This window comes from Palaemon carinicauda, chromosome 2 (assembly GCF_036898095.1).
Source record: "Palaemon carinicauda isolate YSFRI2023 chromosome 2, ASM3689809v2, whole genome shotgun sequence".
Taxonomy (NCBI): Eukaryota; Metazoa; Arthropoda; class Malacostraca; order Decapoda; family Palaemonidae; genus Palaemon; species Palaemon carinicauda.
In genome coordinates, this window is record NC_090726.1 from 122268779 (window position 1) to 122295202 (window position 26424).

At 39.7% G+C, this 26424-nt stretch overlaps 1 protein-coding gene across 4 annotated transcripts in view; it reads right to left on the reverse strand.

Annotated features, from left to right (window-relative positions):
- Positions 1-26424, reverse strand: part of LOC137626753 (1-acyl-sn-glycerol-3-phosphate acyltransferase epsilon-like) — a 280699-nt gene that overhangs the window by 69813 nt on the left and 184462 nt on the right. For all 4 annotated transcript variants that reach the window (XM_068357759.1, XM_068357762.1, XM_068357769.1 and 1 more), the window contains 2 exons: positions 23623-23776; positions 2775-2898 (listed from right to left, as the gene is read on the reverse strand). In XM_068357759.1, coding sequence (XP_068213860.1) covers positions 2775-2898; positions 23623-23776 — 278 coding nt within the window. The remainder of the gene's footprint in view (positions 1-2774; positions 2899-23622; positions 23777-26424) is intronic.

A 26424-nucleotide genomic window follows, 5' to 3' on the forward strand; every position in this document is an offset into this window, starting at 1 on the left:
AAAATACCGTAAGCTAAGGCTTAAAACATGGCATTCAATTTTTGTCAGCTGACCAACTACTTTAGATCTACCACAAACACAGTTACCTAATGGAGCAACATTACAGACAACTTAGGAGCTAAGAATTCAGCGGTCTTCATGAAAAACAACAGATGAATGCCATTTACATCTACGCCTCTATAAGTATCACAGTTCATCATGAATGTTTTAATTTCACAGGACCTAGCTGTACTTGCTTTATATCTTTACTGCACGTGTTTCACATACACTCGAACATTGTAATGGAACTTGCTTGGTTCCTCACTGCTAAAATAACTGGTTTCAGCCTGTCTTTTCATGAATTGATATGTTTGAATTTTTGTGACTTTCTTCCACTGAAAGTTTTGTATAAAAGCTTGCTGTCTGTTGAAATATAAAGTTAGTTGCATTTACCTCGCTTTTCAGTTACAACCTAACTGAGTGCTCGCACACTAACCTTGCTGGGTCAAGACAGAAGATAAGGATTCAAGACCAAGAAAGCCAATATGGAGCAGTATACAAGACCAAGTAAACTCTGGCATGTATGCTGAGGCAAGGTCTGAAACCAGGTCACACACACATTACAACAATAGGTGGGGCATAAACACAATAACAACATTTTAATGGCCCACACTTAATTTACAGTAGACATAAAAACTATACAGTAAATCTAACCAAGTACAAAAAATTAAAACACAATAACAATATATTAATGGCCCACACTTAATATTCTGTATACAGTACTCCCTGAAAACATGAACATAAAAACTATGCAGTAAAATGCAATGTATAAAATATTCCACATACACTACACAATCATACACTAATGAATAAAATTAAAGCGAACAAAATCAGGGGTTACTATTTTACCATAGAAAAACACAAATGCAGAGATGACAATTGAAAGTTACTTGGTAATTACACAAGAAACTTGCTTATCCCAAGTAAAATAAGCCAAACTGAAGGAGATATCCACAAAAACACAAGCTAAATAAAGTTAAGGCAAAAGACTCACAGTAACCATTCAAGACAAGATAGGGAATTTTTTCTAAATTCATTATCATAAAAGGTTTTTTCACATCAGCCTTTCCTTTAATGCAGTTAGATATGAAGCAGTCTCTCAATTATGGTATTTCTATTTTTTTCTGCCTGAACTACCAACAGATCTTGCTTCATCTATGACCTATATTTTGCTAAACTTTCCCACTGAGCTTTGTTCTACTATCTCCACATCTACTGCTTTTACGAATAATTGTTCCTTATCCCTTCTAATGTGACCTTTTGATCACATACCCAACCATCTTATTCAATTTTCCAGCAGCTGGATACCAGTCTTATTTGTAGTATGATCTTCCCATCACACACTGGCCATTCATCAAGACATTATGAAGTAGAACCTCTCATTTTTCTTTGACAGTGCTCATGTCTCTACTACACAAAGTAATTTTGTACAGGCCTTATAATTGTAATATACTATAATTCTTTATTCCGTTTACAAATGATATACGGTACTTGTAGTCGAGTAAACTCTTTCTTCTCCATCCATAGAATTGCTACTCCCTTTTTCTTACTGTCTTCTTCATACATGCTTAAGATCAATATCCCAAAAGGTAACAAAAATATCCCATCCTCTTTCAGAAATTTTGACTTTCCATCCCAACATGGTACTCCACCACCATCTCTTTAATATATTCTTACATATTTTGGGATCAAATCTTTCAAAACTTATGTACAATGTACATAATATACTTTAAATCTTAGGACTCCTTTACTTTTAAATTACACATCTATTGTCTAAGAAAATTCTGAAGATAAGTTTTGATTTCATGTGAGTTATTTTATGATTCCGTCTTGCTGATATAAAACCTCATGCTAGCACCATCAATAAGCATGATATCAGAACTTGAAAATTAGAAATAAATGAAGCAAGTAATATGGATTATTGTAATCAAGAGTTAGTTTGATGACCTATTTGTAAAAGAATCTGAATTCATTCTTTCCTTATCGACATGGTCGAATTCCCCAAAAAACCAGAACATTAGCAAACGGTACTTGAAATTTAAAATAGCTTAAGAGCATATTAGAGAATTTACTTAGGTTACCATAATAAATTCTTATAGTGTAAACTTTCTTAGAATATTTTGTATGATCTACATTATAGTAAAGTATTCTGTGCAATCTAGAATATAGTAAAGATATCTTTAATCCTACCTTACCATTAAAGATAGAGATAATCCACTTATTCAAACTTAACTATAACACAAGAAAACTCCCACTTTCCTTTTCAATACAGATTAGGCTCTCACGATACACTTCCATTATGAAGTTACGGTAATCTTACTGTACTACAATATATACGGATAAACCATGAAAAATGTATAATTGTGACAACCTAGTTAATTTTTGTTTAAAAAAAAAAAAAAAAAAAAAAAAAAAAAAAAAAAATGAAAATGAAAATACTAAGACCCAATTATGCCATTCCTTTCACTAGGAAAATACATTGATGTATGTCGACGAATTAATTACTTTCTATTTGAAAAAAAAAAATATATGGGTTTTCACATTCACAGCATTTAGAAAGAGTTCTATCATTTGTCAGCAGAACTTCAAGATTAATTCTAAGGGTTCCAAGAGAAGTCCACATGGAAAAATGTAATTCATGGGATATCAAAAAGCATCTGATTACGATAAATGGAGAATGGAGAAGTAAAAATAAAATGTAAAAATACATATGATTGGTACTGTATAATACTCACGCATCCTTTTCAATATATAAGTTGTGTAGCCATGTTTTGAGTGCTTCCTCTTCCTTTGGTACTTCTGACATAGGGATGCGCCTAATGTGAATGTGAATCTTCTTGCATTTCCCCATCAGCAAACCTGGAATAGTAACTTTCACAAATAAGAAAAAAGTTGAGACAAATTAAATATGTTTAAATTACAGTATGTTGTATCTCTCCTTTGAAAATGACATTTGGTCATGTCCTTCATTTACTAACAAACTACCTGATACTGAAACAAATAAGAACATGAACTGAGTTCTGTGGGCTCGCATATAACTTCAAAGGGAAGTATCAAATTGAAGTTATCCATAAATTGAACTTAAGCATTTTTGCAAATAATAAAAATATACAATTAATTGCAAAACTTTTAATAAAAGTTTTGGCTTTAAGAGTTTCTGTACACCATGGCAAGTCAAAATAAGGGACATCGAATAAATATAAATCTACTTTTCACAAAGAAGTCAAATACTGTACTACTACGGAATGTATACTTCTCTCTTAATTCTCCTGGCACTCAACCTATTTAATTTTCCCAATCTCATGATACAAATCCACTAGCTGTTGTGTTATTAGAATATAATTAGTAAGAAGAAATTTGACAAATAAATCAGCTATCCCTGGGTAAGAAGAAATTAGACAACTAAATGAGCTATACCGACCTCAGTTTTCTAAAATAAAAGGTAAATCATCAAATTCATTTTAGTATTTAGTATAAAACCCATAACTCTTTAAACAATGGCTTTCAGCTGACTGTAAACCATACAAAATGCAATCATTAATAAAACAATTGTCAGGAGTTTAGGTGGTAGAGTGATAATTCCCCTAACTCAGTCCAATATTACACATGTTGCCTGGGAAAATAAATCCTAGGGATTGAGCCAGGTTTTTTTATAAAAAACCTTGCAGTTTTGTTATAATACGGTATACAGTATATCTTATCTATTTCTTACATTTAAACTTATTCGTGAGGTTAGGAAGTATAGTTATATAGTAAAATACAATAACACAACTTTCTCACATTACTGTTATGCATGTTGAGATATACATTACAGTAATGAAATGATGAATGGGTTCTTTAATGTAATGCTATATCAAAATACAATACATATGACACAAATTTTCTTCCTTTTACCTAACTCTTGGATGAACCTTGCTTAATATTCCTTCAATAGATAGTACTACACTGGATCCCATTCTCTGGTTACAGCTTATTTTTCCTTTGCCTACACATACACCAAATAGTCTGGCCTAATCTTTACACTTCTCTTCTGTCCTCATACACCTGAAAACACTAAGATTACCAAACAATTCATCTTCACTCAAGGGGTTAACTATTGCAATGTAATTGTTCAGCAGCTACTTACCTCTTGGTGAGGGTAGAAAAGACTCTACCTCGTTACATAGCCCCTTACGAGGACCCTCAAGCAGAAGCGATAGACGCCATGTCTCTCGACTGGAACAGATGGAATCGGATCTACCTGTTCCCACCAACCAATCTCCGGCTAAAAGTCCTCGACAAGCTAAGATCCTTCAGAGGAACAGCTGCAGTAGTGGCACCCAAATGGCCCAGAAGCAATTGGTTCCCTCTAGTTCTAGAACTGAAACTGAAACTGATTCCTCTGCCGAACTCAGTTTTATCCCCAACTGGTTCAGAAGTCGACTGTTTACATTTAATCCTTGAGAACCAACAACCTACATCTCATGATTTTTTCGCCCGAGCAGTCAAGAAAAGGTTTGGGATTTCAAAGGACAAAATCGACTTCATTGAAGTATACAAGTCAAGTTCAACTAGGAGACAATATGAATTGTCTTGGAAGAAGTGGGTTTCCTTTGTGAAAGCAAGGAAACCGACAGAAATATCTATGGACTTCTGTCTTTCTTTCTTCATCCACCTACACGAACAAGGCCTTGCTCCCACCACAATAACTGCGTGTAAGTCGGCTTTGACTAGACCTCTTCTATACTCCTTCCAGGTGAGATCTTTAATAAGATACCAAAAGCATGCGCTAGACTCAAGCCAGCAACCCCTCCAAAGCCCATATCATGGTCGTTGGACAAAGTCTTGCACTATGCTTCAAATCTGAACAATAAGGATTGCACCCTAAAGGATCTAACACAGAAAGTCATATTTCTGTTTGCTATAGCCTCAGGGGCTATAGTTAGTGAAATAGTGGCCTTATCCAGAAATGAAGGCCATATCCAGCCCTGGAAAAAGGAGAACTTAATCTCTTACCTGATCCTGCTTTTCTCGCCAAAAATGAGCTGCCCACCAAAAGGTGGGGTCCTTGGAGAATCTGCCCTCTGAAGGAAGATGTCTCTCTGTGCCCAGTAGAGTGTCTCAAGGTCTATCTTTGAAGAACTTCAGACTTCAAGGAGGTACAGCTCTTCTGAGGCGAAACCTCAGGATCAAACTTATCTCTAAGACAACTGAGGGCGAAACTCACCTACTTTATTCGCAGAGCGGATCCTGACAACACACCCGCAGGTCACGATCCAAGGAAAGTTGCTTCTTCGTTGAATTGCTTTCAACACATGGACTTCGAGAGGCTCCGCTCATATACAGGGCAGAAATCATCCAGAGTCTTCTATAAACATTATGCGAAGCAAGTACACGAGATAAAACACTTTGTGGTGGCGGCAGGTAGTGTCATAAAACCTGTTGTCTAGTGCTGCGATGAACAGTGAACTGCTTTGGGACTCAACAGTGTATTGGGTGAATAGGAGTTAACACCTTCTAGTGAAAATCCCTATGGTGATTAATAGACTGTTCTATACAGGTGCAGAATCTAACCAATAACACCAGTGCCTTGTGAACATTTGAACACAGTGTTGAAGCATATCCAACATCTGAGTGAAACTAGACAAGTTTAGCTTCACATTCATTGAGTGGCATTTTTAAAAAATTAATTAATATGTGTATATTCTTCCCTTACAGGTCAGAAATATATATAACCATGATGTTTACTGTATATGTGCAAGGTTAGATTCCTTCTCATGATACATTATTAATTTATTTTCCTTATGAAAATAAAGAGAAAAAATGTATCTGCATCTTCTTTTATCCTCAATACATCAATAAAAGAATCCAGAGTTTTTCTATTTCCTTAAATAGACACCTTGATGGTACCGATTTCCAAAGTACGAATAGGTAATCTCTAGAAAGTTTCCCTTGCGTCCTTATGGAGATACAAACTTTGAATCCTTATAGTCGAAGTCGACATTTTCCCTACAGGGGGCAGAAAGCCCTAAGCTAGTTCCAAGCTTGGTGGATATGACAAATAATGGTAATGTCATATATAAAGCTCTAGGAGACCATATAAGGAACTCATTCAAAGTAAAGGCACTTATACAAACCCAGAGATATAGTACTCTCAAGTTAATTCTCTGGTAAGCTTCCATCAGGATGACATGGTCGAGCCCAAAAAAACGGATTTTGAGCAAAGCGAAAAATCTACTTTTGGGTGAGATAGCCATGTTGTCCTGATGGAGCCTTCTTTCTTAAATGAACCCACCCGAAACTACTCTATCTGCGGCTATTCCTGCTTAAATGCAAACTAGGAATGATGGGCCGTAGTAGTGCGGAGAGGAGGTCCACCGGGTACCTTGATAACGGCTCCCCTTTCGTTCGCCACTCTTCTCCCTCAAAGAGTTAACTCTATTCGGGGTGAAGATTGCTGTGTCATATAAAAAAAACGTCCCCTGATATTATGCGATATCTTTAAAGATATATTAAGGATACTCGCGCCAGGAGTTAGAATTTTGGAGATCTATGGTTAATTCTCTGGGAATATCACTGTAGCAAATATCCCTTAGAAAGCTACCTAAAGGAACCTTCCATTAGGACGACATGGCCAAGCATAAAAAAGCACTCATGTTAGATTTTATATACCCAACTAAAGTATTCCCGTGATGAGCTAGTGGCTGAACTTGCAAGAGAACACAAATGCACTATCCTTCATGATGTGATGTGTTTGCTTAGATTTAGCTAATACATCACAAACAATAAATTTTATTTATAAAGGTACAATTACATAAAAATTTAAGAGAATCTACGATCTGAATTGCGATCTCCCAAAATAAAAATGATGTTTTTTAAGGGTGCTTACTTTAGCGAGAGAAGGGATATATGGTTCCAGATTACCCCCTCAGTCTTCTGCCTCGCAATCTAGATGTCTAAATAACGGATTTTGAGCAAAGTGAAAAATCTATTTTTGGGTGAAATAGCCATGTCGTCCTGATGGAAGGTTCCTTTAGGTAGCCTTTCTAAGGAATATTTGCTACAGTGATACTCCCAGAGAAATAAACCGAAGGTTTCCAGAATTCTAACTCCTGGCGTGATTTCATCCATAATATAACTTTAAGTATGTCGCATAAAATCAGGGGACGTATTTTTAGATACGACACATAGCAATCTTACCCCGAATAGATTTAAGTCTTTGAGGGGGAAGAGTGGCGAAAGAAGGGGGTGCCAATCTAGGTACCCGGTGGACCTCCTATCCACACTACTACCGGCCGCCATTCCTTTACTTGTGTTTAAGCAGGAATAGCTGCAGATACTGTAGAGTAGTTTTGGGTGGGGTCATTTTAAGAAAGAAGGGTGGGTCCATCAGGACGACAGGGCTATCTCACACAAAAATAGATTTTTCGCTTTGCTCAAAATCCATTTTTTGGGCTCGGCCATGTCGTCCTGATGGAAGCATACCAGAGAATTAACTTGAAAGTACTATATCTGTGAGTTTGTATAAGTGCCTTCTACCTTGAATGTGGTCCTTATCTGGTTTCTTAGACCTGTATATGACATTACCGTTATCTGTCATTTCCACTAAGCTTGTAACTGGCTTAGGGATTCCTGCCTCCTGCAGGGAAAGTGTCGACATCGATAATAAGGATTCAAGGCTTGATTTTCCGTAGTGACGGAAGGTAATACTTAGAGATTACCTTTAACATACCTTGGAAATCTGTACTCTGATTTCAAGTTGGGCCCCTCTAGGGTTTAATTAAAACTTTAGTATGCTTTATTCGTCTGTAACTGAGACAGCAGCAATAAAACACAAATACGTTTAGTATTTCTACCTTGCAACTAGATTATCAAATGTAGTTACAATAGGGTATGAATCTGATCCAGCATTGAAAACACATCAGGGTCCATATTTTCTCTTGTCGAAAAAATATGTAATTTCATTGAAATGATGTCACTCAATGGAGATGTGAAACCAAATCTGACTGACTTGTACAGATTTTGGGAATGCATGAACACCGTGACGCAACGTTCACTCGGCACTGGTGCTATTGGTCAGATATGCACCTATATGGAACAGTGTGTTAATTATCGTTGTGATTTGCACTCGAGGGTAAGTGTACCCATGCACCCGATGCACTGGAAAGTCCCAAAGCAGTTCACTGTTCATCGCAGCTTTTATAACACTACCCGCTGCCACCACATGTTTATTTCATGTACTTGCTTCGTATAGTGTTTGTAAAAGACTCTGGATGATAACCACCCAGTGTATGAGCGGAGTCTTCCAAAGACCTTGCGTTGGAGGAAGTTCAATGAAGAAGCAACTTTCCTTGGATCGTGACCTGCGGGTGTACTGTCAGGATCTGGTCTGCGAATAAGGTAGGTGAGCTTTGCTCTCAGTTGTCTTAGGGGTAGGTTTGATCCTGATGTTTTCGCCTCTGACAAGCTGTCCTCCCTTGAAGTCTGAGGTTCTTCGAAGATAGACCTTAAGACACTCTACTGGGCCCAGAGGTATCTTCCTTCAGTGGGCAGATTCTCCAAGGACCCCACCTTTTGGTGGGTAGCTCATTCTTAGCAAGAAAAGCAGGATCAGGAAAGAGGTTCAGTTCACCTGTCTAGGAACTGAATATGGCCTTCATTTCTAGATAAGGCCACTATTTCACTAACTCTAGCCCCTGAGGCTATGACAAACAGAAAAATAACTTTCTGTGTTAGATCCCTTAGAGTACAATTCTCATTGTTTAGATTCGCAGCATGGCGCGAGACTTGTCCAAAGACCGCATGATGGGCTTTGGAGGGGTTGCTGGCTTGAGTATGTTAGATCCTCTAAAGTACTATTCTCATTATTTAGATTCGAAGCATGGTGCAAGACTTTGTCCAAAGACCACATGATGAGCTTTGGAGGGGTTGCTGGCTTGAGTCTAGCGCATGCTTTTAGGATCTTATTAAAGATTTCACTGGAGAGGTCCACTCAAAAGGTGTATAGAAGTAGTTTAGCCAGGGCTGACTTACAAGCGGTAATCATAGTGGAAGCCAGGCCTTGTTCGAGTAGGAATATGAAGAAAACTAGACCGAAATCTATTGATATTTCTGTCAGTTCCTTTGATTTCACAAAGGACACCCATTTCTTCCATGATGATTCCTATTGTCTCCTAGTCAAACTTGACTTAAACTCTTCGATGAAGTCAACTTAATCCTGAGAGATTTTAAACCTTTTGTTCGCCACTAGGGCGAGAAAATCGTGAGATGTAGGTTATTGATTCTCAAGGCTGAAGCGCAAGCAGTCGACTTCTGGACCAGATTGGATAATGCTGGGTCCAGCAGAGGGAACAGCTTCAGTTTCAGTTCTAGAACTAGAGGGAACCAGTTGCCTTTGGGCCGCTTGGGGGCCGCTACTGCTGCTGTCCTTCTGAAGGATCTTAGCTTGTCGAAGACTCTCAGCCGGATGATGGTTGGTGGATACAGGTAAATGTGGTTCCACTTGTTCCGTTTGAGGGACGTAATGTCCATCGCCTCTGCTTGAGGGTCCATCTAAGGGGCTACATAACGAGGTAGTTTCTTGTTGTCGCTCATTGTGAAGAGGTCAGTCTGCAGTTCCAGGACTTTTTCCCAGTTAAAGGAGAATGGGTCTGCGTTTAGGGACCATTCTCTCTCTATGGGCTTTCGCCTGTATAGAGCATCCGCCGTCATTGTTGCGGAATCTTTGTAGGTGAACTGCTGATAGGTGCCATCCCTTCTTCCTATCAGGTGGAAGGTGGCTAATATCACATGTCCTGTATGAGATGATCTCGAGCCTTGTCTATTTAGACATTTTACGATCCCGTTGATGTTCAGGGCCAATCTGATGTGGATTCTCTGCGAGGGGATAGTCTCTTCAATGTCAGGTAAACTGTCAAGAGCTTCCAAAATGTCGATAAGAAAGGTTTTGAACTGGTGCGACCAATTCTTTTGCACTTTTCTCCCGTAAGAATGGCCACCTTATCCTTTCGAGGAGAAGTGTACCTCCACTGATGGTTGTGGTGGTTGCAGGGCAATTGTTCGTGCTAGGCTCTTGGCTGTTGATCACGGCCTTAACAGCATGCGCAATAGGGTCGGGGCCAGCCTTGGTTGATCTCTTCAAGCTTTTGATACGTATCTTCTCCAGACTCTTGACGCATTGTTTAGGCGTGCCTTTAGCACTGGGTCTGTCACTGCCGCAAACTGGAGAGAGCGCGATACTCTTTCCTGTTGGCGTTCTGGAATCCTCTTGTGACGGATTAGTCTCTTGACAGATCCCTTTATCTCTCTTCCCTTCTTGAATAGAATGGAGAGATGGTGTGACTTTAAGTCCCATTGGATTCCTAGCCATTGGAACTTCTGAGCTGGAGGAAGGCGAGACTTCTTGCGATTGGTGTTAAAGCCCAGGTGTTCCAGAAACTTTATCACCTTGTTGGCTGCCTGCAGACAAGTAGTCTTGGATGCTGCCCATACTGGTCAATCGTCTAGATATGCTAGTAAATGAATTCCTTTGGAGTTCAGCTGCTAGATGATTGTGTCTGCCGGCTTCGTGAACATCCTTGGGGCTGTACCCAGTCCGAAGGACATTGCTCTGAAGAATCACTTATTCTGTAACATGAATCCTAGGTAGGAGGAGAAAGGGCGGCTCAATAGAAGATGCCAGTGAGCAACTGTTGGGTCTATTGAGAGTGCGTTTGCTCCTTTTGGTAGAAGGGTCCTTATGTATTGCCAAGTAAGCATCCGGAACTTGTTGTTCTCGATAAACTTGTTGAGAGGAGACAAGTCTAGAATGACTCTGAGTTTGTCTGAGTCTTTCTTGGGAACACAAAACAGCCTTCCCTGGAATTTGATAGACTTCGCTTTCCTTCGTAACTTCTTATTCAAGAGTTCTGAGGTATTTTCTTCTCACGAGGGGGTGGAGTGATAGAAGAATTTTGGAAAACGGGGTGGAATTCTGCTCCATTTCCACCCGAGTCCATTCGTTAATGGGCTGTGGGCCCAGGGATCAAAGGTCCCACGATCCCTACAGTGATACGGTCTGCCTCCTACCTGGAACCCCTCTTGGGTGTGGGGTCCTGTGGATTTGTTTTCGTGACCACGTCCTACTCGGCCCCAGGAGGAGTTATCTCCGGGTAAACTTCTCTCAGGGCCATTTCCTTTCTGATTTAAGGTGAAAGGAAGTCGATTGCCTCACAACGTTGGGGTTGAAGATTGACAACTTAGCCACCAGTTGTTGACGGACCATCTGGAAAGTGGTCTGAGGCTTCGTGGTCGTAGTCATGGCAGAAAGTTGTGCAGATCTGCATGGTCTCCTTGCCTTTTTATTTTTTAGGCTGGGGACCTCCGTCCGAGGAAGATTTCCTCTTACAGCTCATGCCCCACTTTTGGAGAAGGTTCCCGTTCTCCGTGGTTGCTCTGGCTATGCTCTCTTGAACCAGTTCCTGTGGGAAAAAGGTCTTTACCCCAGATGTTCAAGGTAATCAGTTTCCTTGGTTCGTGTCTTATGGTTGCTGAGGTCAAAACGGACTCTCTGCAGGCTCTCCTCGCTCTGAGGAAAGCATATAAGTCTTTCACAAGGGTACCCATGTGGGACTTAGCCAGGAAAATGATCCTTTCTGGGGCGTTCTGTAGACCTGCACTCATTTCCAGGCAGTTCTGATGAGAAAGGGAGGCCGCTAGTCTCTCTTTCGTCTCCTGTTCTCTCCTCAGAAGATGGTTTGGCAACTTCGGAAGGTTCTCATTGAACTGCTGGCCTGCTATCTCTGGATCCAACTTAGAGACGGAGAAGGTTAGACGGACATCCTTCCACTTCTCCTCGCAGGCAGGTAGTGCTAGAGAGAATGGTTTGCATTCCTCTAGGGTTGGGCAAGGATTGCCCTTGTCGACTGCCTTAACGGCGAAGTCTAGTGCTTTTTCCGAACGGGGGAAAGAGATGGAGGAAGGAGCAAGAAACGTGGGATGTCTCTTGCTCAGTGCTGAGACTTTGGAATTGGAGTACCCGACTCCTTTCAAGGTTTTCAGGATGATGGCTTGCGCCTTGTCATGTTCGAGGACAATGACCTCTTTGGGTACCGTTTCCTCACGGGTTGCACGTTCATCCCGCAGTCTCATGTAGCATTCTGGGTAAACTGAAAAGTTAGGCCAGAATTCAAGATCTTCAATCAGTTTGGTCCCAAACTTCTCCGAGACAAATAGTTTCCCATTCACCATGGGCATATGCTCCGTATACCTCCAGGGGTTGCTTTCGGAGCGGTGAGAGAAATTCAGCACCTTAAGGAGCTTCTTAGTATAGCTCTTGGTAGGTCCTGGGGGATCCATCCCCTCTTGCAATAGTATCTGTTGCAGTCAAGTGATTCTCTCATCGTCTCTTGTACCTTTTAGAATAACTCCATTATCCGTTAAATCGAAGTGAGGATCTCTTCGTTCATGACGGCCTATGCTGGTGGTTATGGAGTTGGGATTGAAGAGGTTGACGGCATAGGATGATATGCCGTCCCGGCAAACTGAGGGTCTTCAGTTGCCGTTGAAACGGATCCTTCTTCCTCCACTTATGGATGTTCAACGTCTTTTTCAGGGCCTTCTCTGTGTCAATGAACACTTCTGACGTCCTTTCTTGAAGGATGTCCATGCCTTCTAGTGCCTTGTCTATGTGCACGTATATCTTCATTTGTATGAGGGGAGACTGGACCTGTTCCTGGGGCACCATCGCATTAGGTAGAGCCTTGGGGAACAGTAGGTACCTTAGGGAGTCATCGAGCAAGTACAGTCCCTTGAAACTTACTTTTGGAATCTACTTACCCATTAGCGAAGGGTCTACCTCGCTGTATCTCTAGTCTCAATGTTGACTGAGGGAGCTTCTCCGAAGCCGTTGGCCAGCAGGGTCGAACAGGTGGGATAGCCCTTCGGGTCCCAATACTTGAGAACTCCCGACACGATGCTGCAGGGGGCATGAGTCCTGCACTTCGTGTAGCCACAAGAGTTTTTGTCTTTGTGGTTGCAGGCTAAGGCTGCGCATTTCTACATTGGCGCCTCCTGTAAAGGAAAAGGGGCTCAATAAGTATATAGTTTTTTATATCATTGATATAAAAGCATACAATTCTATGAACAAGAGTAATTACTATTGTTTATGGTAGCTTAGGATAGTAAGCTGGAAAGGAAATAGAAAAGACACATATCTACGCTTCCCACCCCAATCAATTACTGAGACCTCTGTCAATAATAATATTTTAGGTTCCTTGTTAGGAAGAATACAGGGTGGAGGAAACTCTAATACTTAGTGTTAGGGGTAGTAAGTGTTAGTATAACTATCCACCTGTAATATATTAATATTGAGTGGTGATTTATTAGGGTCCCGATGATCAAAGGATTCATCTAGGTGTTGATGGATTACTCAACCTCAACATGATATCGTGGTCCCAACAATAGACTGTGATAGGAAACGTAGAATATGTTATTAAATGTACTACTGTATATTCTATATACTGTAGTCCAGCTGGCACACTACCGGGGTTAGGTTAGTACCTGGCGGCACTAACTGATAGCGAGAGAGAAAGTATTAAGGCAGGAGAGTTTCCTATTGTTATGGTTTAGCACAACAGCCGGAAGTGTAGGAGGACCGTCAGGCTGCCTACTGTCTCCTTGCCAGAATGAGAATTCTAATGGAAGGGATAAGAATCCATCTGATTCTAACTTCCATCCATCCGCAACAGGCCTCCCACCAGCTGTACAGCCGGCGGCAAAATTTGTGGATGGCAGACCAAGAGAGGTCTGAAGACTTCTCAAAAGTATGTTGGGTTTCCCACCGACAGCCATCAGGGCCGGCTCAACCTTTCCTCCCGGGACATTCACTTCCGGTGAAGGAAGGACAAAAGGGGGAAGGTGACTGAGGCGGCTGCCTAACCGCCGCCGGTAGGGGTCCAGGCCGGCAACGCAGTCAACTCGGCAAGCCGGGATGACTATCTGAGTACCGGTGAAAGAATGTTGTGATGGCTAGGCCAACACTAAAGGACAGAGGGGGGAGGGGGAAGAGTCTTATAGTTCACAGGGAAGAAAGGTGGTGGCAGGTATTCCGCCTACCTTCGACCGTGAACTAAGGAACTGTAAGTTTACTTGTGAACGAAGGTTCTGGAGTGGGAGGTGAAACCTTCCGGACTCACCAGTAGTTTATACCCCCCCAAACGCCCCCCCAAGAGGCGGCGCAAGTCCTAAACCACGCCCCCTTTGGCGGAGCTATCAGAGACGAGCGGGTTGACTCGGCAATAGTAGTCACATTTTTGAAGTTGTAATAGAACAAAAAATAACACAGAAGTGGTTGAGCTTACCTTAGGCTGTTCAAGTTATGAAGGAATTACTGTGAAGGTGCAAATTTGTTGAACACAAAGGTCTTTTTACTAGTAAGGTCAATCTTCTTGTGCTGTTTCGGTTGATATAAATATTGAAAGATTGCAGTTAGTTTGTTTTCTGTGGAATAATAGTGATTATATGTATGTATTCTTGTATATATAACCTACTCTATTGGATTATGAAGTTTGTTACAATATTCCCTCCTAAGTACATGGTCTTCTCGGCTCATGGGGGAAGGGTTGGAGGGTGACCCAGACCTTGAGTCCAGAAGGTCTCACCTCCCACTCCAGAACCTTCGTTCACAAGTAAATTTACAGTTATGGAGAGGGAGGCCTCAACCTTCCGGACTCACCAGTGGTAGCTAAGCAGATGCTTCAGGGGCTTGAAGATGAAGTCTAGCGACCACAGCATCGAAAGCTCCCTGTAAGCCGAGGAGAGCATAGTAAGAGCTGAAGACAGAGTCGCTTCTCCAATTCATTCTGGACATGATTTCTTTTATAGATACACCATTGTATAGCAGTCTTGATGAAGCTTGACCCCTTATAGAGAGGAAATTAGTTGACTGTTTAGTTACACTTGGGTCGGCTCTGAAATGCACTCCCTAAAAAGTTGTCTCATTTTTTGTGAAGACATTATCTTGAAGTGTTCATCTAGCCATATGTGGTCTTTCCTGTCTATGTATATTTCCATACAGACTTTGTTTGTGTATTCCAAATAGAAGTTCAATTGTCTGACTGGACATATTTTTGGTAGGTTAGGAAGCTTTCTAAAGCTGATCTCTTTTGGCGTGTAGTTGTTCTTTTGGTTTTTGGGCATGAAGGAAGGGTGGTTCCGTAAGACAATGTGTTCTGGGGTGAAGGTGCTCCTGGAAATACAGAGATTGTTAAATTGATATTCTCTTAAAGGGCAAGCTAAGGCTACTAGGAATAAGGTTTTCTGTGTCAGTAGTAAGGTAGAGTCATCTCTTGTGGTGTTGAGAAATGAGATTACTTTGTCTAGATCCCAGCCAGGGAACTGGTGAGTGTTGCTAGGCTTCCTTCTATTAATCCCCGATATCATTGCTTTGACAAATTTGACTTCTGCAAGACAGTAACCTGGGAAATATCCTGACAAGATAGGACCTAAAGCTGCTCTGTAGCTCTTCAGGGTATTGTAAGACAGTCCCTTGTCTATAAGGTGATTGAAAAATAAAATAATTGCTAACGGGGGGAATTTGTTGTCACTTCCATACTCCTTATGAATTAAACTTTTAAAAAGGTTATATAGGTTTTCATACTTGTGCATGGAGCTGTCCCTCAAGCTGATAGCAATTTTGGAGCAAACCTCAAGAGGAAAGACATTTGGGAGCTGGTCCTTTAAATTTTGAAGGCGATCAAAGTTGATTGGAGCTTTGCTGAGGGTGAGATACAATCCTTGAGAACTATCTGGTAGTCTTCTATCTTCACAGTACTGTATATAGTTTGTGCTGCTTCAAGACTGACCTCACTAATGGAATCCATGGTTCTGTCCCCAGCGATATGGTACAGAAAAGCATGTTATTATTGCATTCTTCACAGATTTTAAAAGCTGGTGGAAAGGCATAGAGGTGTTGATCCCTTCCAGCTAATCGTAAGTGCATTATTGCTGATGGCTTTTTGGTTTGGAAGAGATGAACAAAACTTTTTGCACTTAGTATTGAAGCCATTTGAGAACAGATCTATTTCCGGGGTGAAATTGAAGTCAGAGCAGATTAAGGAGAATAGACTGTCATTGAAGCACGTTTCTGTGTGAATGGATCCCAGGTCTCTGGAAAGTGAGTCTGCAATGGTGTTACTTAGTCCCCTGATCCATCTGGAATTTATCTGTATGTTGTGATCCTTCATGGTACTTAGTATTTTCCTGACAAGTTCATGAGCTAACTTGTTTCTGACACTACCCTGCTTCCTTAGCCAACAATTAGTAACCTTTAAATCAACATGTATTAAGACTACTTTGTTGTATAACCTTGTAGTGAAGTGTTCCATAGAATAGAAGCAAGCTAATAACTCTCTTACATTGATGTGAAGGGAGGATTCTTCATGTGTCCAAGTTCCATTTATTGAGAGTATTTTACCCGCTACTACTAATGCTCCTCCCCAACCCTGGTTGGAAGCATCTGTGAAAAGTTCTGCGTCTATTTGTGGTTTTGGAATGTTAACCTCTGTACATTTGTCTCTGTTCCCATGGCTTTAGGTATTTTTTGAAGGAGTGTGGAATGATTTTGTACCCTGAATTAAAATAACTGTGGTATCTGTGGAGATATTTAAGATGGAATCTTCCCAAGCTTGTATAGGAAGCACTGAAGTTTAAGGCTCCAATTAACATCTGATAGGAATGAAGGTCAGATTTAGCAGAGTTGGAGAAACCTTTAGCCAATTTGACACACTTCTCTGTTTTTCTGAATGGGATTCATAGTTTTCTTAATCATATTGTAATGCACTCCTAAAAATTCAATTCTTTGAACCGGTTCAGTTGTAGATTTTTTAAAAGAGATATTCCATCTTAAGTCTGACAAGATCTTAATGACTAACTGAATGTGATTTTTGTCTTTTAAATAATCTTTTGCTAATGTAAGAATGTCATCAAGATAGTTGAATATTAAGATGTTATATGTAGTTCTAATATACTTGATCACCATGTACATTATCTTTGAAAAAATATAAGGCGCTGTCTTTAGTCCAAAGGGTACCACAGTCCATTTGAACTTCCTTTTACCTAGTGTGATGGTTAAAAATTTCTGGCTACTTGCATATAATGGAATGTGCCAATAAGAATCTTTTAAATCTAGTTTGCAGGCCCAAGAGTTTAGATGTAGATAGGGAAATATTGTATTGGCCTTCAGCATGGTAAAGGAAGATTTCTTATTATGGTGTTGAGCACCTTCATGTCAAAGATTAGTCGTACTGTTCCATCTGGTTTTAATTTATAAAATATGTGGTTGGGGTAGTAAAAGGAAGTTCTGGGGATTTTCTCCATGACTCTTAGTTTTAGCAGTCTGTCACATTCTCTTTCCAATATTTTCCACTTGTTAGTTGAATAAAATCTATCTTTACCTACCCTTTTTAATGATCTCTGGGCTTTTAATTTATTATTAAATGGAATTCTCACCCCTTCATTGATAATTTTACAAGCAAAAGAGGCATTAGGATGTTTTCTCCAACTATCAATATTCATTAGTAATGACTTACCTATCCTACTCGCTGGGGGGCTCTGGGAGGAGTTATTCATTGGGTTTGAGGCCAAAGGCAAGGTCTCTTGGCTTCTATCCTTATTTATAGCATTTGGCCCAATGTCATGGTGGTCTGGTGCAGAGCAAAGCTCATTATTAACTGGTGCTGAGCAAAGCTCATTATCAACTGGTGCCGAGTAAAACTCGTCATCAACTGGTGCTGAGAAAAACTCATGGTCTGGTGCTGAGCAAACATCTTGGTCTGGTGCTGAGTGAAGCTTATTGTGCTCTGGTGCATAAAAAACCTCTTTGAACTGGTATGGAGCATGGCTCAATTTCTAGGATAGAGAACAATTTATTTGTCTTTCCTTTCTCTGGCTCCTGAACTATTCGCTTGTCCATTTTGGGACCTCCCCCCTGTACCCACCTCGCCTATTACCTCTTCTAAGCGGCCGAGACTTGAATCTAAAGCTAGGGTTACCTTTGAGGAAACTGAACCTTCTTCCCTGAAATCTGCCCCCAAAGTTGAATTTCCTTCCCCTGAAGTTTGCTGCCCCTCCTCTGAGGAGGGGACCCTTATGAGAGCAGGCAGCAATGGCTGTTATTTGGTCTTCAGTTAAATTCCAAACTTCTTTAATGTCTGCTTTGATTATGAGATCTCTTATCTCTTCCTTGAGGTATCTAGGAAGTGCCCTACTTCTAAAATTCCTTATCAAATTTTGTATAAGGTCTATGCTCCTTCTTAGGGGACCAATAATAATCATGGACAGGAACTCAATGTCATTTACTTTGGAGGGATATACTATATGTGCCAGTGCTGCATGCCCTTGAAAGGCAGAAATACTCATCTTAATATTTTCTGTCATAGAAAAGTTTTCTCTTGTGGCTGTCATCAAATACCTTACCTTCAGGCCAGAAATTAAACTTTGGAGTATTGATTAATTTAAAAAAAGTCTGAGAAATCCTTATTTTGACTACTTACAAAGAATTTATCAAGGTTATCACTATGGCCTTCACTGAAAGTTAATGCTATTAGTGAGTTATTCAATTGAATTTTCCCTTCTCTATGAAAAGATGGTTCAGCTTTGAAATTGGTGAAAATATATGAAGGAATGGGTTTATGGAAGGTAAGAAGGTTGAAATCCTCATAATCACTTTCATCTTCATTATTATAAAAGGAAAAGGTCTAAATTTGCACTTTCACGTAATTCAGGTGATCGTCTCGAGCGCTTAGTAGGAGGGGGAACCTCATTCTTCTTAGCAGGTGAACCACTTCTGGCGAGAAGAATGTTTTTATATCAGTGATTTATTTACCACAGTTTAATCTAAGTGTTTGTTCAACAGGTATAGTAAATATGGACAGCAGCGGACCTAGAAGGCTGAAGTCAAGCAATGGGGTTCACGAATCAAATAGCCCTCTTAGGTTAATTCAGGGCCTTATTTAAGTGAATATGTTAGGTTTATATCTGTTATTATTAACATAATCTAGACCTGCCTCATATGTAACCATTTGCAGATCGCCCACCCCCCAGAGCCTAGGCTAGTGTCGATAGGTTTAAAGTGAGAAATGTGAACTCGAACAGCCTAACTTACCTGTGGTCTAGCCTACTACCTATTAAGCTGCGTGGTTTTGATGTGTCAGGCAAGCAATTTGTTTTGTATACCTAGTTATAAGTTTGTTATATATAAATAGGAGCATTTAGTTAGTTTTCTCCAATTATTTCATGTTGTAATCATGCACATGCTTTGCTTAAGCTACTTACGCTATGTTCGGAAATGGCTGCTCAAACCATTCAAAACAATAACAAACTTACGTATGTAAGCTGCCATTTGCATTTGTGACGTCATGAGTCTAACTCCGCTGCTTTTCATATGCCGGTTTCGTTGTAAACAGAATTTAAAACCTTACCCTTTCTGAATAATTTTCATGAGCTTGATTCTATTGGAGTAACATGTTAACAATATCAGAATTTGAAGGCATTTCACTTCTTGCAGTCGATTGTGGACGTTTTTTGTTACTGTCTACATTCTCCTCTTCGCTGGAGTCGTCGCTAAGCCGATGAACCTCCACGGAGGTAAGAATTTGCCCCTTCATATTTTAGCAGTGGGCTGAGATATTACTCTAGGGGCTGGGAGCAAAACGATGAAAACCGGCAAATAGGTGCTGGGAGCTGTGGGAGGGAAAAGAGGAGAACCTCCTATGCCGAAGTCGACTTCAGAAATGTGACTACTATTGCCGAGTCAACCCGCTCGTCTCTGATAGCTCCGCCCAAGGGGGCGTGGTTTAGGGCTCGCGCCGCCTCTGGGGGGGGGGGGGGTGTATTAGCTACCACTGGTGAGTCCAGAAGGTTGAGGCCTCCCTTTCCAGAAGCATGGCTTCCTTTGCCGATGATGTCGTGGGTGGCAGAGGAACAAATATTCCTCTGCCGGCAACATCGTCGGCTGCAAGACAGGGCACCCTGAATTGCCGTCTAACCCCAAAGCCGGAGTACTCAGCGGCGATGGGGAGAGCCGGCGGTTACCGCCTGTAATGGCGGCGACTCAGGGAGGGAGGAAGGGTTTAGCCTCTTTTTTCTAAAAGAATATATAAATCGAACCTTATCCATAAATTCTAGGGGATGTATGTCCCCATCCGAATTAATAAGGAACGATAGGGCGAGGTTAAACATGGGGAATTACTTTACTAATGTATACATATACGAGTTAGGCTAGCCTAACTTCGGTAGGAACCACGGCCATGGTTGTTACCACTAGGGCCCCACCGTATACGAAAGTAAAGTTACATATTAGGAAGAGGAATAATAATCGATTTGTATGTACAATCTTCACTTGTATAATTTGCCTAACTAGCTAATATTATAGCTAAATACCGGGAAAGTCACCCTACTAGCTAAGCAAAATACAATAATAATGGCGACAGCGGTCGTAAAAATGGCCGACTCCGGTCGTGGAAATGCTCGACGTAACACATTTGAATTATTGGAATTTAACTGTGAGACGGGAGCCAAAATATATACATAGAAAAGAATTAATACTCAACTTTCCAAGGAATGAAGATGCCCGAGATTGCATGATTAATATTCCGATAACTTGCAATAACACCGGGATAACATTGGGAAAACACTTAGTCATATCGGCTACAAGTAAAGGAATGGCGGCCGGTAGTAGTGCGGATAGGAGGTCCACCGGGTACCTAAATCGGCACCCCCTTCTTTCGCCACTCTTCCCCCTCAAAGAGTTAAATCTATTCGGGGTAAAACTGCAATGTGTCGTATCTAAAAATACGTCTCCTGATTTTATGCGACATCCTTAAAGTTATATTATGGATCAATAGCGCCAGGAGTTAGAATTCTGGAAACCTTCGGTTTATTTCTCTGGGAGTGTCACGGTAGCAAATATCCCTTAGAAAGGTTACCTAAAGGAACCTTCCATCAGGATGACATGGCCGAGCCCAAAAAGAGCACATAGGTATGCACAACTACAAGGGTGTAGTTGGAGGAGGATGTAAAACAGTTAAGAGAAATTGGGACTAAAAGAGGAACAAGACTCTGTAACGGGCAGCAACCATTCAGAACCTTTACTGAAGGAACACTATGTAATTCAGACAAATAGATTCAACTATGGAAGTCAGGCTAGTGTAAACAACAGGGTAGGCAAGTCAAACTTGCCTCCCACAAGTGAAGGCTCACAGGCCTTCTGAGAATATCAAAGTAATTTAAATAAGTTACAATCTAAAAACTATTCACAGACTTGATAGGTAAGGGAGTATTGGTATGTCATATTATCCACTCCATAAAAGACAACTACTCTCTCTGCTCATCATTAACTTTAGCTGCTATGAAAACTAACTTTAGTTGTTCTGTTTAAAATGTTGTACTCCCTACAAAAGTATTTAAAATGTAATGCTTTTCATGAGCCAAAAACTAATAAATTTATTAAGTAAGGTAATTTAATATGCAATAAACACTTATTGCAATCTGAAATAAGGATAGGTCTTTATTTAAAATATGTGCTTCCCTTATGCAAAAATGCTAACATATTTAGCAGGGAAGCCAATTAAAACTCAATAAACACCTATAAAACTGTTCAGTAAAGTGATTAAAGAACATTCCCTACTTGGTTACCCACAAACAGCATTTCTTTAGTCAACCAACTTGCATAATATGTTTAAAGCATTTTCATTTATGACATACAATGATGGAGTCAAGGCTGGATATCAAATTGAAAACTAAGACAATATTATGCAAAAGATGAATCTTATACAAGTCAGTATGTTTCTTTGTTATAGAAGGCTTAAGGCCTAAACGGGAACCAGGAAGTTGATAACTGAGGGATATAACCAGTCTTGGAAGAGGTTATTTCTGCAGATTTGGAAGAATAAGAAGCTTCCAAACTTACTCCACTCACCATATGAGGATATTTCTCTGCAATAAGGTTACATAAGATTTGAAAAGGAGTTAATTCCTTCATCTTCCTGTATCGTAGGTTGTACTAAGGTAAAAATAGCTGATTTCCAGTTTGTTTACAACTGCAGGGGCTGTTGCGTATTTGCACAGAGGACTTATTTGTTAGTACTGTATATGTATTAGCACATACATTTAACCACCCTTGAATTAATCTGTGATGGGCTAATGGCCGAGCTTGCAAGCAAACACAAAATTATGCAAACGCTTGAGTTTAGTTGAAACATCGATCATCCCAACAAGGTTTAAAGAAATCATACAATATGTCATGCAATCCACATACAGTATGTTATAAGATGTAATTTAGGAGTGTTCACTTTAGTGAATGAAGAAATATTAAGATCCAGAATAATTACTCGGTCTTCTGCCTCACAATCTAGTTGTCCTAAAGAGCAACTAGGATTGTGTCATGCAATGGTTTAGTAGCAGATGGGTCTAAAGTATTTAAAGAATTTGAGGTTATGTGAGAGGCTCTTGAATTTGTAATGTTCAGTGAACTTTCAGAACCCTTACTAAAAGGAAACACTATGAACACTTACACCCAACTTGGGGAGTTAGGTTATATCGGCAATAGAGTGGGTAAGACTAGTTACTGTTTTAAGAGATGATTCACTCGACTTCTGATCTTTAACAAGGGAAGCTAGCAATATCAAGAGCTTACAGATCTCATCACTATCGAAAGTAGATTAATTCTGTAAACTGTCTAAAGATGGAGGCTTGTCATTATCTCTGTCATCCCTGCTACAATCAAGTAGCCTAGTCTTCCCTGGGTTTACCTTTGAACTAACAGTATATCACCTTTTGCATTTTCCACCGTCAACTTGGTTGGCAGCCATTGCAATGTATTATACTTGAGAGGTACTGTGAGGAAAACACTTTCACAACATTATGTAAATCACAGTATTGCACCTGACAAGGTACACTAAAATAATGCGATTAATGAACTAGAAAATCCCAGTACACATTCCAGAGTAACAGACGAAAATCAAGGGAAGGCATCTCAATGCACAGTAATAAGCAAACAAAATGGAGAAGAGACAATGAGATTCACTACTAAAATGCTCCTTTCACTAAGGGCATGTGCTTATTTCAGGAAATAAAATGAGAAAATATTAAAAGTAAAAAAATTTATGGATAAAAGTTGATTAAACCGAGCTTCTGGAGAAGAAGCAATAGGAACATCAGGGAGGTTCATAGAAATAATACATAATGGATAATCTTAACAACATTATAATTGTCTAATATATAACCATAGCATAATGATTTTAAAAATGATTTAGAATGTCATGCGTAACCAGTACTTCTTAGTATGTGCTGACACCTTCAAGAGGATGGAGGCAGCAGTATAAGCCAGTCATTCAAGTAGCTGACAGGACCTGTGTAGGGATTCCTACAAGACTAATTGTGTAGAGCCTACTGGTGAAATAAAAAAAAGAATCAGAATAATGCTGCTTCATTTACAGACCACAAGTTAAATATACCTTCATTAGGCGATAGGCTCCGAAAGAAAATGTTGGTGAACTGCTGGATATAGATACATTTTGTCAAATTTTTTTGCTATATTAAAATCCTATAAAATTAATTGTACATTACCTATCAACTGAGGTGCATTTCCTCTGATGCCTTCTTCATTCACACTTCCCTCATAGAAAGCTGATACATCATAAATAGCATCAATTTTTTCATGCAGATGTTCTGTTACTAGCCATGTTCCCTTAACTTTTGGCACTAAGTGATGTTTTAAGACCTGTTGAAAAGAAAATTTGAATATCCACTTAGCACACATGACAGATACTAAATATAACAAAATACCTTTCATAAAGATAAGTATGATCAAATAAACATAATTAAACCTCCTTCATAGCACCCTGAAAACATCAAACATATCAAACAAAACTACTAAAATTATAAGTTAACCCCTAAAATTATGAAGCGCAGTTATTATCATTATTATTGTTATTACTAGCCAAGCTACAACCCTAGTTGGAAAAGCAAGATGCTATAAGCCCAAGGGCTCCAACAGGGAAAAATAGCCCAGTGAGGAAAGGAAATATGGAAATAAATAAATGATGATAACAAATCAACAATAAATCATTCGAAAAACAGTAACAACGTCAAAACAGATATGTCATATATGAACTATAAAAAGACATGTCAGCCTGTTCAACATAAAAACATTTACTGCAACTTTGAACTTTTAAAGTTCTACTGATTCAACTACCCGATTAGGAAGATCATTCCACAACTTGGTCACAGCTGGAATACGAATACTGTGTAGTATTGAACCTAATGATGGAGAAGGCCTGGCTATTAGAATTAACTGCCTGCCTAGTATTACGAACAGGATGGAATTGTCCAGGAAGATGTGAATGTAAAGGATGGTCAGAATTATGAAAAACCTTATGCAACATGCACAATGAACTAATTGAACGATGGTGCCAAAGATTAATATCTTGATCAGGAATAAGAAATTTAATGGACCGTAAGTTTCTGTCCAACAAATTAAGATGAGAATCAGCAGCTGAAGACCAGAGAGGAGAACAATACTCAAAACAAGGTAGAATGAAAAAATTAAAACACTTCTTTAGAATAGATTGAATACCGAAAATCTTGAAAGACTCTCAATAAGCCAATTTTTTGCGCAATTCAAGAAGACACAGCCGTAATGTGTTTTCATAAGTAAATTTGCTGTCGAGAATCACACCTAAAATTTCAAAAGTCATACTAAGTTAAAGAAACATTATCAATACTGAGATCCGGATGTTGAGGAGTCACTGTCCTTGACCTACCAACAATCATACTTTAAAATTTGTTAGGATTCAACTTCATACCCCATAATTTGCACCATGCACTAAATTTAGCTAAATCCCTATTAAGGGATTCACCAACCACAGGTCCTAAAAAGTCAAGTAGTAAACTATACATTTTATTATAGCCATAGTATAACTTATTATTAAAAGCTTGTCAAGTGAACAGATCTCAACTTCTCAGCTGAATTATTATGATGGCTGTGTACTTACAGTATATACTTTGTGACAATAGATGAATTTTGTAGATAAATCTACTAAATTTAATACCAAGTGTACATTACAGGTTAGCTGAGACTAAAAATATCTCTATAAGGAATTATTGCTGGATGTGGGGTACCTTTAATTTTCAAGCATTAGCTACGCTAAAAGTCTCTGCTACTTGTCAGATTTTGCATATAATCTGTTGACCAGACTCTTAATTCTTTGAATCCCATATGTAATTTTCCCTTCCTATTAATAGGAAGAGTGACTGCTCCCCGTACTCTAGTTTTGGGGTGTCTGAATGTGCGTGGATGTAGTACGATAGAGTAAAAGATGCGAGATTAAAAGTATGTTTAGGAATAGAAGGATGGATATATTGGCTTTGTGTGAGACAAAGTTAAAAGGGAAGGGTGAAGTGATGTTTGGTGAAGTGACAGGTAGAGTGTCTGGGATTGAAAGGGGAAGAGCATGAGAGGATATGGCTTTATTGCCGAGTGAATGGATGACAGATAAAGTAGTGGAATGGAAGGAGATATCATCTAGATTAATGTGGGTAAGGGTTAGGTTGGGTAGGGAATGTTGGGCTTTTGTTAAGTGGTATGGGACAGGTTGTGAGAAAAGTGAAGAAGAGCGGAATGAGTTCTGGAATGAATTAACTTGGTGTGTAGAAGGACTGGGTAGAAGGAATTGTGTAGTTGTCATGGGTGACTTAAATGCTAGAAAGGGTGCTGGAGAGGTAGAATGTGTCATTGGGAAGTATGGCGTACCAAGTGAAAATGAGAGTGGTGAGAGACTGGTAGATATGTGTGTTGAGCAAGAGATGGTGATAGGTTCTAGCTTTTTCAAAAAGAAAGATAAAAACAAGTATACATGGGTAAGAGTCGCAAATGGAAGAGTGGTAGAAAGGGCTGTAATGGATTATGTGTTGAAATCTAGAAGAATGTTTGGAAGATTGAAAGACATGCACATGTTTAGGGGTATGGCTAATGGTATGTCTGATCCTTTTTTGGTGGAAGGAAAATTAGTTTTAGAAAAAGAGTGGGGGAATAGAGTGGGGGATGTACAAAGGCGCTAGTGAGGGTTGAAGAGTTAATAAAACCCGAGGTAAAAAGTGAATATCAAGAAAGGTTGAAAATGGCATATGATAGAGTGAAAGTGAAAGAAACTGGTAATTTAGAGGAATGGAAGTTAGTAAAAGAAAATTTTGTTGGGATTGCAAGTGATGTGTGTGGCAAGAAGATTGTTGGAGGCAGCATGAGGAAGGGTAGTGAATGGTGGAATGAAGGAGTGAAAGTAAAAGTGGAAGAGAAAAAGAGGGCATTTAAAGAATGGCTGCAGAGTAATAGTGTAGAGAAGTATGAAAGATATAGAGAGAAAAATGTGG